Source organism: Monopterus albus, unplaced genomic scaffold, assembly GCF_001952655.1.
Source record: "Monopterus albus unplaced genomic scaffold, M_albus_1.0 scaffold49.1, whole genome shotgun sequence".
Taxonomy (NCBI): Eukaryota; Metazoa; Chordata; class Actinopteri; order Synbranchiformes; family Synbranchidae; genus Monopterus; species Monopterus albus.
In genome coordinates, this window is record NW_018127929.1 from 2,021,714 (window position 1) to 2,034,519 (window position 12,806).

The following is a 12,806-nucleotide window of genomic DNA, read 5'->3' on the forward strand; positions in this document are numbered from 1 at the left end:
GGCAAAAATTGCAGTCTCTAGATGTGCAAAGCTGGTAGAGACATACCCCAAAAGACTTGCAGCTGTAATTGCAGCGAAAGGTGCTTTGACAAAGTATTGATTCAAGGGGTCTATCACATAAAATCCCAATAAAATACATTTAAGTTTTTGGTTGTAATGTGACAAAATGTGGAAAAGTTCAAGGGGTATGAATACTTTTGCAAGGCACTGTAACATGCTTCATAGAAAATATTTTTTTCTGAACATATGATCAACTTTTGCTAAGAGACAGGTTTCTTTACCGATTCTACATATAATCAAAAACCCCAATGACACAAGCAAAATCTGTGTTTGGTCTATGAGTAATATGTCGTGAGACACAGCAGAAACAGAATCCAAGGAAACTTAATTGACTTAATGCCATTTGGACTTTATTTTAAAGTAAGGCCAAAAGTTGCCAACATTTAAATCAACAACAGAAAACACTTTTGCAGAGAAAATTACTATTGGAAAGAACTAGATCAGATGAGCTATTCTGGGACAATGTGTAAAAAGCTGTTCATGACTCATCAAGCTCTCAAGCTACACGGTTGTGCAATAATGCTCACAACAAATCACACCGGGCAGTGTGCCATTGTCCGCACTCTCTAATACGTTATATATGATGCAGTGTGTAGACAAGAAGGGTTTTCTACTTTGTCTGTCAGCTACAGGCTAAATATATCCAGAAATCAAATCTAATCTAAAGTGTTCATGTTCACAGGGATTAAAAAATAAATTCTCACATTTTTTTTACTATCACAAATTCAGTGTTTGATGTGTGGAACTTGTCTGTTTATCAGTGTCCACTTTCAACTGAGTCTGCCTTGCCCATCCTGTGGGAACGAGAACAAACAACAATAAACTTCTTCGTGGAGAAAGGAAACGTGGTGTCCGCATGACAGTGACACATTCAGTCAGCGATCTGGTTGAACACAGGCCTGCAGCTTAGTGATACCTTCCTGTTTAGCAGCTAATTGCTAAGCAGTTAATTATCTGCTCTGTGTTTACTTCTGCAGAAGGTCAGTATAACAAGCTTGGGGTTAGCCAGGACATGTGATCCATCACTGGTGACCACCAAAGAGTAAGAGGAGGAGGAGGGAGGGGAGACCCCAGCTCTCTAACCACATAAACACATGTGAAAATCTCAACATGTCTAGCGGCTCTTGTCTAACAGGGGGCGAATAATCTGTTCAGGCTATGTGTTTAGTGTCAGTGTGTACTTGGCACATAGCTCAGAGTCAAATATAATCACTGCCACATGGTGGCATGAAACATTAGGAATATTTTAAAGTTCCCTTACAAAAGTCATGTGAACACACAGTTGAGTGTTTCTATATCTGCATTCATGTGAAATTTCTCAAAATCAATGTCAAAATGATAAACGAGGCCTGTCAATAGTGCATCAAGTATTAACATTTGAGGTAACCGTGTAATGTTAGAATACAGAGGTAAAACGTTCACATACGAGTACAAAATGCTTTGAAGTCACACATGAGGTTTCCTGCACAACTTTGTGTTAAAGGTTTTGCTGTAGTAATGGCATGTTATACTACTCCTCATGTGTATTTGGAGCCAGAACAAGAAAAGGACAGAATTCCTACTTAATCAAACAAGGCTTGTCTTTATTTAGACAGTAAATGTTTAACTAGATGCTGCAAGACTTTAGTAACCTAAATAATGGTCTAATTCTTGCCTAATCCTAGCAAAATCCTGTTTTCCTGACACATACAGTTAGAGTCTGACTGTCACCACTGTATAATCCAAATACTATGATACTGACATTAACTGCTACAGTAGGCTAGTATTTATAGCAACATGAACTGCCAGAATATATAATTTGCACTTGTAATTCACATGAGGTTTGTTTGAACTGAGGACCTTTTTATGATGTGATTGTGTAAAGGAGGGAGTCTGTAGAGTCTCACATAGTCTTAACAAAATTAGAGCACTATCACACACACATTCATTATGGGGGCTTTACATTCATTGACATATATTCATTTCCCAGAGACTTGACATAACCATTTCTTGCCTAACTCTAACCCTTCCCCGGCCCCACATCATGTCATCATCCTGGTGGAGAGCAGCATCTGGTCCCCACAATGTGAGTGTATAAATAGGTTTTCATCCCCAAAATGTGAGTAATCCCAGGCACACACACACACACACACACACACAATACACAACATGCTAAAGACATTAAGTGCACACCCTTGTGGTTCCTTTTTATCTGTCACATGTCGGGTGTAATCCCAGGGTTTGTTTCTTTAATGATTGTTTGTATTAACATTATGCTCTGGATATGCAGGGACCAATCAGAGGAAAAAAAGATAATTTAATGTCCCAGAATGAGCATCTTATTCCTTTAACATCACCCTTTGACCACACTGGCTGCTATCTGTTTGGATAGTATCTGAAATATTTGCTAGTCTCTGGGTTTCTCTTTTCAACAGAAAAACATAATGGCATGACATTATCAGAGAGAAAGTAAAATAAAATCAAGCTATTATATGATTTATATTCATTTTATCCAACAAGAATAACACCAATTAGACATGGTATCTCATGAGCCGTTTGTGAGAGTTCCCCGAAACGCAGCTGATGACACGCACATGAAAAACCAAGGATCACAGTTGGACTGCCTTTATGGGTTTGGTTAGAATAAATTTCCAGTATGCTGTTCACAAGCTTAGCATCGCCGCACTGATGCAAACACACAAACGATACAGTTACAGCCTCACATAAACTGACAGAGTCAAAGACATGAATAACAAAGTCAGAGCCTTGAGGTTTTTCATGGCAATATTAATCAGGGGTATTTCATGACAAGACAGACTAACATGGAAACACAGGTTACACTGGAAGTCTGTGTGTGTATTATTTCTCAATATCTCTGGCTTCACTGACTAAGAGTCTGAGAAGGAAGCTGCCTGCCTGGTCATCCAAACAGTGGAAACAATGTTGATGTGACCGCAGCACTCCCCCACCCACCCATTAAAATTCACTCCTTCCAAACCCTGAACCCGAAACTTAACATAATGCATCTTATCCCCAGTCAGAACCAATTTCTGTCATTCTTGTTTCTGGCTTGTTTCTCAGATACATTTTTCATTTTTGTTGACTGGGCATCTTTTTTGCCCTCTTTTTGCTCAACATTCGTAAGTTGCTTCCTTCTTTCATCTCCATTTTCTTCTCTCTCTCTCTCACTTTCCCTCCACATCCCTTCATTCCTGCCAGTACCGCTGACTTGTCTCTCCTGGGATCGTGCCTGCTTTGATTGGGAGCTGAGAAACCATAACTAAAACAAACACATGGCCTTGGCCACCTCTACACTCACAGGCACACACACCTGGAAATGCTAGCATCGAACACTCCTTTCTGCAAGAAGTAAGAATGAAACCTGAATGTGTGAAACAAATGTGAAGGAGGCAAACTTTGACTACTCATGTCTTAACTGTGAATCACACAGATTCTCCCTCCTTGTCCACATACAAGCCTTTGCGCTTTGGTTCTGATTTAACAGTAGTATGTCACCCTTCCAACCAGCACCCCCAGTCTGCATGTGTGTGTGTGTGCTCCCAGCACACAGAGCTGCATAAAGGGCTCTTTATTCGAGTCGAACAGGGAGAGGAAATCAGCTTTAGAAGTAAAAACAGAAGGAGCAAGGGAGAGTTGGAGACCACAGGGCTGCACATCTGGAGTTATTACAAGGCTTTCTCCTGCTTGCCAAGAAAATGCCGACATTCCTGCCCTCACTACAAAGACCATGGAGCCTCTGCTCTCATCCAAAACACTCCTACACACACATCCATCACTCAAAAACTACATATACACTCACATGTACCATAAGTAAAGCTGCACATCCACTGGAGGGAAGTGGAGAATATGCAGACACTTATATGTCTCCACGTGAAGGCACAAATGCAGACATCCTCCAATCTGCCCACATGTGCTTCCACTAAAACGTCCCCTCCCTCGGCAGCCAATCCTTCACTCCCTTTCCAAACTTTATAACACATAGACCAAATGAATGCGACTCACTTCCTGTTAACCTTTGACCTTCCACTTTCTCCCAAAAAGTCAGTGAAAAAGAAGGGGGGGCAGACAGAAGGAGGGGAGAGAGGAAGAAGAAGAAAGGAGAGAGGAAAGGAAAAACGGGGAGCCATGGGCTCCTCCTCTTTCTCTCTCCATATCTCCTCTCTCTCCCTCATTCCATTTTCTCCTTCTGTCTCTCAAAGGGAAAACGTGGTGACCAGTCCTTTGCCACGTCGAGCCTCCAGCCGGTCCACCTTACTAGCTACCAAAAGTGGGTTTTTTTTCCGCTCTGGGAAGCTTCAGAAGACAAATCCAAAAGATGCAGAAGTAGCTTTTGAACATGACAGGTTCTGCCTCAATGATAAGGCAGAGTTGAATGGAAGGACACCGGGAGATGAAGTGCCGCTAACCAGCCACGAAGCAGACGAGACAAAACAAATATCAGCCCAAGGGGAAAAGACACAAGAGAGTAAGACCTGAAGAAAAGAAAGAACAACATCCAGTCACAGGTATTCCCTCTGCATGGAGAACCTTCCCCTCTGTGAAGGACACAAAAGAGTTTGGTGTCCTAGCAGGAGACATTGATAAGTCGCTAACTAGGAACCAAGGCTTGTTGGTGGTTTTATCTTCTAAGCTTCAACTTGTCAAATTTTTTTAAAACTCTTAAACGTCTCGTTAAATATCCTGGTTTTTATTTTTTTATTCTTGGACTAGGGGTCAGCAGGGGCAAACAGAGTTTAGGCTGTATAAATCTGAGCTAAATGAGGTATGACCTTGTGCGTATACTTTAATCCATTTGCAGGAAACACATTGAGAAAAGCTTTTGCCAAATAAATGGCAATTTTTTCAACAAAATTTTCTCTAGGTAAAACATATATTGACTATTTTGATCAATAAAACTACAAGCAATATATAAAATTCCCCCAATAAATGGTCAAATTTATTAAATGGATTTTTCAGCACATTTTGTTAGTGATGTTTGTTATATCGAGAAAGTGAGTTTGTATTTTGTGTCTTCCCTCCAGAGCTCGGTGTGGAATGCTGCTTCTCACAGCAGGAAAACAAGAGGGAATGTCGCTGAATCTGCCAATCAGTGGATATCACCCCTGTTTAACCTCTCCTCCTCCTTCACCTCCCCTTAACCATCCCTCACATGCTGTTTCTCCTCCAGCCTGCTCTATCAGCCTGATCAGCATTGTGTAGACTGAGAGAGCAGGAGGAGCTGGACTCAAGAATCTGATACTGGATTCACAGTGAGTATTGTTCAGTGTATGTGTGAATGAATTTGACAGCATCTTCGTCCTGAATGAGTGCACGTGAATACAAATTTCTCCATAGTCCCCCTTTAGCAGCCCAGCCCGCCTGCCCAGTGTTCAGACTACCTGTTCAGGAAGTAGTGGTTGTACAGTAGTCTGCACATTGGTTAGGCTGGCTGGGGGAGCACGGAACGAAACAAAGAGAGAGAGAGAGAGAGCGAGACGGCGCTCCAGAAGGTTTCCAGCAGACACGAGCACATCAGGCTGTGGGAACATGCAGCACCACCCTTTGTCCATTTAAACAAGCCCAGGCACAAGCCTAAATAAAACACCCAAAGGCTCCACCACAGAGGCCTGGCTTTTCCTGGGTATGGATTTATGAGTCATGGATACATAAATCCTAAAAAGAGGCATGAGGTTACAGATCTTGCTGTATATAGTCCTTTCATTGCGCGATGTGTCATTGAACCAGGAGTGAAATCTGACAATAAAAATGTAAAAACTGTTTGAAATGGTTAAAATAAATATGTTTGGATCTCTATTTGTCTCTTTTTCTTTTCTCAAGCAGGTTACATAGCAATTTAAACTGTCACAGATATTAAATAGTAATACAGACAGAGGCAACTAGCTCTAACTGAAACAAGAAAGAGTTTAACCACACAGAAAAAAAGAACACTCACCCAAAAAGATAACTGAAACACACAGTAAACCCCCAGCATCACACTGTACAATTACATCTCTGCTTTCTCTGCAACTACTTGCGACTGCTTTACCTCAAATGACTATGTAATATTCAGAGATGCAGGAAGCCACCGTACAAAAACGCTGAGAGAGCAGCCACTCTGTCATTGTCTAGTCACCATTTTTACGATTCTTTGTTTAGCGCTCCCAAAAAAAAACAACAGAAAATTGCTTGTGGCTTTAGTGTTTGTAGGTGACATCATGTGAAACGGTACAAGTTTAGCTTAGACCCCCTGCTTTGTTTCCATTATATTTTCTTTTCTCCCTCTTCACCGGGGTCGCAGTTTGTGTTCCAGCCTGCCTGTCTTTGATAAAGCATACCCACAGCATACCACTGATAACCCACAACGCACCATTTGAAGCCCCTATCAAGTACACAAAAGCAAAGTAGGGGCAGAAAAATTCACAGGGTGTTCCATCACAGAACATCATCTACAAGAATGAAAACCCCAAACCAACCTGTTTCCATTTAGAGCCCTACTACCATACACACAATTTTTTTTTAAGTTGTTGCCCCAGGAACATACACACAAGCACACTCCCATACTTATGTGCACTTATATGCTCACCAAAAAGCTTACACACACATTGTCGAGTAGACATGTTTCTGATGAGTATATTGAAAACAGCAGTGTGTTGTTTCCCCACAGGATGTTTACAACTGGGATCACCAGAAGCAGCAGCAGCAGGGAAACCCAGGCAGACACGCACATGTAAAAAGCCAAAGGGCACCCAAAGAAAATAGACCCTACATCCACTGAGTGACAACATGGACGTGTCCTGTGTGTAAATGTATGAATATGACTATAAAAATAGAAGAATATCACATGTGTTCAAAGTCTATAAAAGTCACACTTTTATGTACATTTTTGTTTTTTTTTCAACCATTATATTTTCCACTCACATCTTTGCTCCTGCTCTCTCTTTCTCCGTGCTCACAGAGCAGCCTGATTCAAAGAACTGGCATGTCCTGTGGTAATACAGACCAGAAGGTTTCGAAAGGCACACACACATACACACACACACTAACCAAAACATCCTGGCACCATGAGTTCTGTTTGAAAGTTATTATTAGTGTCTGGGGGTAAGTGTGTGTGTGCATGTGTGTTTTTGTGTGTGTTGCCAGACGACAGCAAGGGTTTTCCCCATGACGAGAGGCAGTCAGTAAAAAGGACCGGACTGTTTTGTGAGTTGGTTTAAAGAAACGTCAATGTGTCACTGTTTATATGAAACTGCACCAAAAAGAAGCACAAAACAGTATTTTCTTTGCGGGCAGTGATCTTTTTGGGTTTTTTTTACATTCTTGTGCCATTAATCCAAACATAAAACTGTTCCCAGTTTTTACAAACTGTGTGTATTTTGGCAAGTATCCACCCAGGTGCACATGTGAGTATAAGCCCTCATGAGCACCATAACCTCTAGTGTGTTCATGTGACTGGACCATAAAAATGTTCCACTTGGACAAAGAACATAATGGAAATTTTCTTTTATTTTGCTTTTTAAAATTTCTGTTTAAAAAAAATTCACAGTGTAGTGTCTCTTCAGCCTCGGTGCCAAGCTTGAGCGCCAACAGCATGTTGTTGGTTTTGGTTCTCTCCTTGCTCAAGCAATTTAGTGTTCAAATAAATATACAGCAAAGGAAGGGAAGTGGCAGAATAGAAGGAGAGGATGACAAGGAAAGACTGAGATGGAAAGAGAACAGGGAGCTGAACAGATGATGAGGGGAGGATAAAAAAAAGAGTTTTCTTCTGACTTTGGTTTTGGGATGAGCTTTTGATGATGCATGAAGGAACAATAGGAAAAGTGGGGAGGAAAAAAGTAAGAATGGAGGATACAAAGTCCACACCAACCATGTCTCCTCCTCCTCCACCTCCTTCCCTTCCCCCTCTTCTCCCCAGTTTCTCTCCCTACTCCTGCTGCTAACCAGCTAACAAGACACACTCCTGCCTCCTCCCCAGTTCCAGTCTCTCTCTTGCTCTGTGCCCTGTCTTTGAAATGAAGTAAATTTATTAGAAGCAGCTTTTGTGTGTGTGTGTGTGTGTGTGTGTGTGTGTGTGTGTGTGTGTGTAATTGGGAGCAGGGCAGGGCAGGGGGCTCTGGTATGCACATGTGTGTGCCAGCTTCGGTGTCTGACATGGTGGGGGGTCCTGACTGTTTGGAAATAGCCTTCTCAGTGCTACACATGCACACACACACACACACACACACACACACACACACAACACACACAACACACACAACACACAAACACATACATCCTTATGTCAGCAAGCAGAGTGGCTGTGGCTAAGGCCTGGAGACAGTGAGACTGTGGTTAGCTCCTAATAGCTCAGCAAAGCACCATGGGAGACCGCTTTGACCAGTCGGTCCAGTAACAGAGTACATCGGGTCAAATCATCTCAGTGTGTAGAGGACAACCACCAAACTTTACCAGCAGTCATATTTGCCAGTGGCATGAGCTGGAATGAATTTTGGGCCAGAATGTGGAAAAGGAACATTGAATCTCTCTGATGGAAGGTGGTGGGGAATAAACACTGATCGAACTTAAATTATTCTCCTTGTTGGAATGTACTCTTGTTAAAATAATTTAAAAATCCATAGTTTTAGGTGATGCAGATAAAGATGTCCCAGGTTGTTTGGCAAATTGTAATTTGCCGATGCAACACACAGCATTGGGCAGATCATAAAAATACAGAGTAGTCAGTGGAGCTTATTGGCATTTCAATATGACAGTTCAGCCAGTGTTTGCAATGTGAAAAAAATTTCAAATCTACCCTGTATTCTGACAAACTTTACCTAATTTTGAGACTATGTCAGTTACACTATATTACACTTCAGACAATTATTTGCTCAGTTGAATGTATCAATTTTAGGTTATAACTGAAAAATCAGTTTCACTGTATATGTTAGCCAATGAATATTAATAAACTGCAGTGTACAAATACCAAAGATACTATATTTTTGAAGAGACAGTGCTGCCATTACATGTTTTGTCCACCAGAGGGCAATGACAAGTTTATTTTTCTCCTGTAAAATGTCTCGCTCACTACATAGGCTACTGTACAGTTTGGTTGCAACTCTTTCATATCCAAATATCCAAGTTGTATTTTTATATGTAGATAATTTGCTGCAGAGTTGCTCTTTTTTTTAATTTATGACAAATAATGTTTTTTTTTTTACCAAACCTTCCAGTCTCGCAACAAGCTACCACTCTTTTGAGCTACATCATTCTACAAATCAGAGAAGCAAATGCCACTCTTGAATTTGAATAAAGCATTAAAGAGGCCTCTGACAGAAAAATCACATCAAGCTCAGGGCACTACAAGGCTTCAAAACAACATGTGTTCGTGAGTATGTGAAGACTGTATGTAAAAGCCACCTCACCTCATCATCCTTGTACCAGGACAGAGACTCTGCAGTGAGGACAAACCAGTATTCCTTGGCTCCTCCCTTCATGATGCTGATGTTGTTGATGGTCAGCCAGCCCTTCCTGATCACCTGAGACAACAATGGATAGACAAACACACAAAAAAGGAAAAGGATTATAAATACCCTTAAAGCAGGCAAAAGCCACCCTCTTTCCCAGTTCCCCCAGTACATCTCACAAACCTAACACCACATTGCTTACAGCAACATGTATGCAGCAGCACAGTTAAATGTAATGACAATACTTCTAGTGAAGATCAGCCACAAACAACAGCAAGGTGATGCTCACCTACACAACTAAAGTTGACACTCTTGTTATTCTCCTTTTCTCTCTTTTATTTCATTCTCTTCACCATCCAGGAACTATAAGCACACTGTATGTGTTGTGTGAATCATTTACCTTGAACCGATTGTTAACTCCTCTCTCTGGCTGAATGAGAATGTGGAGAGCATGTTACAAAGCTATGTCAATGTAAGGCATTTAGTGAAGTCCATATACACAAGGTTGGTTCCAGCACATTATAGCTGGCTGCTGGGATAGTAGCAAGGGGTCAGCAAGCAGGGTGGTAAGGAGGCTACAGTGAGAATTGCTAATGTTAAACTTTTTCAAGACCATACAGTGAAATGCAGGAGCCTGACTGTTTTATATTATATATGTATTTGTTTCTGCTGAAGATGTGAAATTACAAGGGCTTAGAAGCTTCTTAAAGCAGCTGTAGTTTTTATCAAATATGATTCAAATAGAAGTAAACTGTGTATTTGTTGGAGGCTAGTTTCTGCTGTGGCATCAGTGCACTAGTAAATACTTACACCACCAGACAGTGGGATTGGCTCAGAATAAACTATGGTGTGTGGAACATGTTGTCCAGTGCAACACGGTGGCTCATTTATTGTGTTTTAATAGTTTGTGGACAATAATGGAGGTCTGTGGCTCAGAGGGCAAAGCTACTGTATATCAGGCTTTGGCTCCACAGACAATAGTTATCAGTACAATACACTTTATCACCTATATTATAAGATATACTGAAAGAAGTATTCAAATCAACGATACAGTGTGTTCTATAGTCCACACCATTACAGGTAAGTAAATTTGAAGTCCAAAATTTCAAACTTTCCATCACTGACAGTAAGTTTGTAATTTGGGGGCTTGAAGGACCCTACAGTTTACAGTATGGATGTCGGTTGAGTGAGAACATAAGCTGTGGAGTCTGTGGAGGGCCATCTATAAACAGGAAGTGAGGATCACTACTTTATCTACAACATGCCCCTTGACCCCAAGCGGGGTGGTTGTTATGACAACTAATAACTATGGAGGTGACATGTGTCTGCCACACTGCAGGTTTTCATCCACCCCTGGTCTTCTGCTACTTTGGATGAAGTGGGAAGAGGCAGTGAATAACAAAGGAAAACATAGAGAAGAACTTCAGTGATGTGTAAATAAAATATTTTATAACTATCTTTGAGAAAAGAAGATCTTCCTTCTTCATCTTCACTCTCCTCACTAGTTCAAACTACTGCTGGGGGCATTTCTTCTCTGCCAAAGCAAACTTGCTTCAGTGCTGAAGCAACAACAAGCATCTCCACTCCGAACCTTTCTGTAACATCAGCATATGAACATTACATAAAAGGGAAGTGAATCTTGACTGAGCACTTTTCCTAGGCTGAACCGTGTAGCTAGACTGTGTGAGTAAAAGTGTGTGTGCCTGCAGGAGGGACACAGGTGAAAAAGAGGGGAAAGGGAAGTAGCAGAGCATCCCCCTCCACAGCCACCTGCCCATCTACTGACAGTTAGTACGAAGCTCATTTCATACACACACAACCACAGTCCACTGTAGCCCAACATAAATAAAAGACATGCAAGTTTAAATATATATAAAAATGTAATCCTGACCCACTGTATGCAGAATGCATAAACATAAACACATATGCATGAAAGCCTACCTGCAGGCGTGCACAGGATCACACATGCATTCACCCATACACACTTCAAACACACACACACTACTTACCATGATTTCATCCTAAAGCAGAAAAGCCAAATACAGAAGAAGAAGAAGAAAGAAGTGAAGACAGACAGCAAAAAGAAAGTTCACGCACAAGAAGCAAGAGGCAAGAAGATAAGAAGAGGGAAATACAGAAGAAGAACAAAATCGAAATGTATGAAAAGTAGAAGAGGCTGTGAATACGAATCATACAAAAGCCTTTTTGTATCCTAAATGTGTTGTCATAAAGGCTGTTACCGTGATGAATGTACTGTACCCATATGATTATTGGCTAATTATTGCTTGCTACTGCTAATGTTTTGCCTGTCCTGTTTGTTTATTTGTCTGTTGGTTATTTTTCAAAAAGATATTTCCAAATTTCAGTTTTGTAAAAAGTTAGGGCATGAAAAAAGCGGCAATAAGATACTGTGGGGGCTTTGTTTAAGTCCAGATCCAGAGCAGAGTGCACGCTGGGTTGTTTCAGTACATTTCTTAACAGTGTGACCATTTGTGAATATTCTTTGTTATATTCTCATGAACTGCTTCACCTATAGAAAAAAAATAAACACGTGTATTGCATGACCGTTATGAGCATTTAGATCCAGATGGAGATTTTCAAATTCAAGCTGTTTTCTACACAATCCCAAAAATATTAAAATGACCAGTATTGTGCAACCTTGGCAGAGGTAACAGTTCTGTGCATGTTTTATATTTGACATTAATATGATTGTTGGTCTTAACTCTTTAAACAATGGCAACCATCAGGCACAATATTTCACAACAGACCTCTGGTTCAAGATTTGACAACTGTAAGAGCTGAATTAGAGCTGCATTATGTAGGACAGTAACAAGATACTGCCTATTTAGCAAGGGTAAAACTGAGTACAAACAGAATAAAGCCTTGGGAAAGACTACATGAAGTTAAGATGTCATGTTACTGGCCAGCAGTTGAAACAAACTTGGACGAGCTCAGTCTGGAATCATGTTCCTGCAGCTCAAAGTAGCAGCTCTCTACTGTGACCTGACAGTCTGCGGTGCCCATGTCTGTTTGCTTGTGATCAAAGTACCTGATTGCCAGCTGCTTTCTTCTTACTCATCTGGTTGATCCTCTGCTGAGCACTGAAAAAAAAACCCCACTGGTTTAGCCACAAACTCCACATTACAGTATGTTATGCATCAGTGAACAGAAAACCATCTCCATTCTAGAGAAGGAAAATTAGCAACTCACTTAGCAAATCCAATGAAGTCCTCATGGTTAGTGTTCATGTAGGACAACTCAATGTCTATCAACAGCAACACCTAAAAGGAGAAAGAGTAGTGAATGTGATAACAACTATAACTTCCC

At 40.9% G+C, this 12,806-nt stretch overlaps 1 protein-coding gene across 4 annotated transcripts in view; it reads right to left on the minus strand.

Moving 5' to 3' along the window:
• The window catches only part of dnm1a (dynamin 1a), a 45,267-nt gene that overhangs the window by 15,869 nt on the left and 16,592 nt on the right, over window positions 1-12,806 (minus strand). For 2 of the 4 annotated variants that reach the window (XM_020600806.1, XM_020600805.1), the window contains exons 12-15: window positions 12,690-12,760; window positions 12,529-12,580; window positions 11,489-11,500; window positions 9,438-9,551 (exon numbers count right to left, since the gene is read on the minus strand). In XM_020600806.1, coding sequence (XP_020456462.1) covers window positions 9,438-9,551; window positions 11,489-11,500; window positions 12,529-12,580; window positions 12,690-12,760 — 249 coding nt within the window. The remainder of the gene's footprint in view (window positions 1-9,437; window positions 9,552-11,488; window positions 11,501-12,528; window positions 12,581-12,689; window positions 12,761-12,806) is intronic. The other 2 variants (XM_020600808.1, XM_020600807.1) reach the window with 1 other exon arrangement.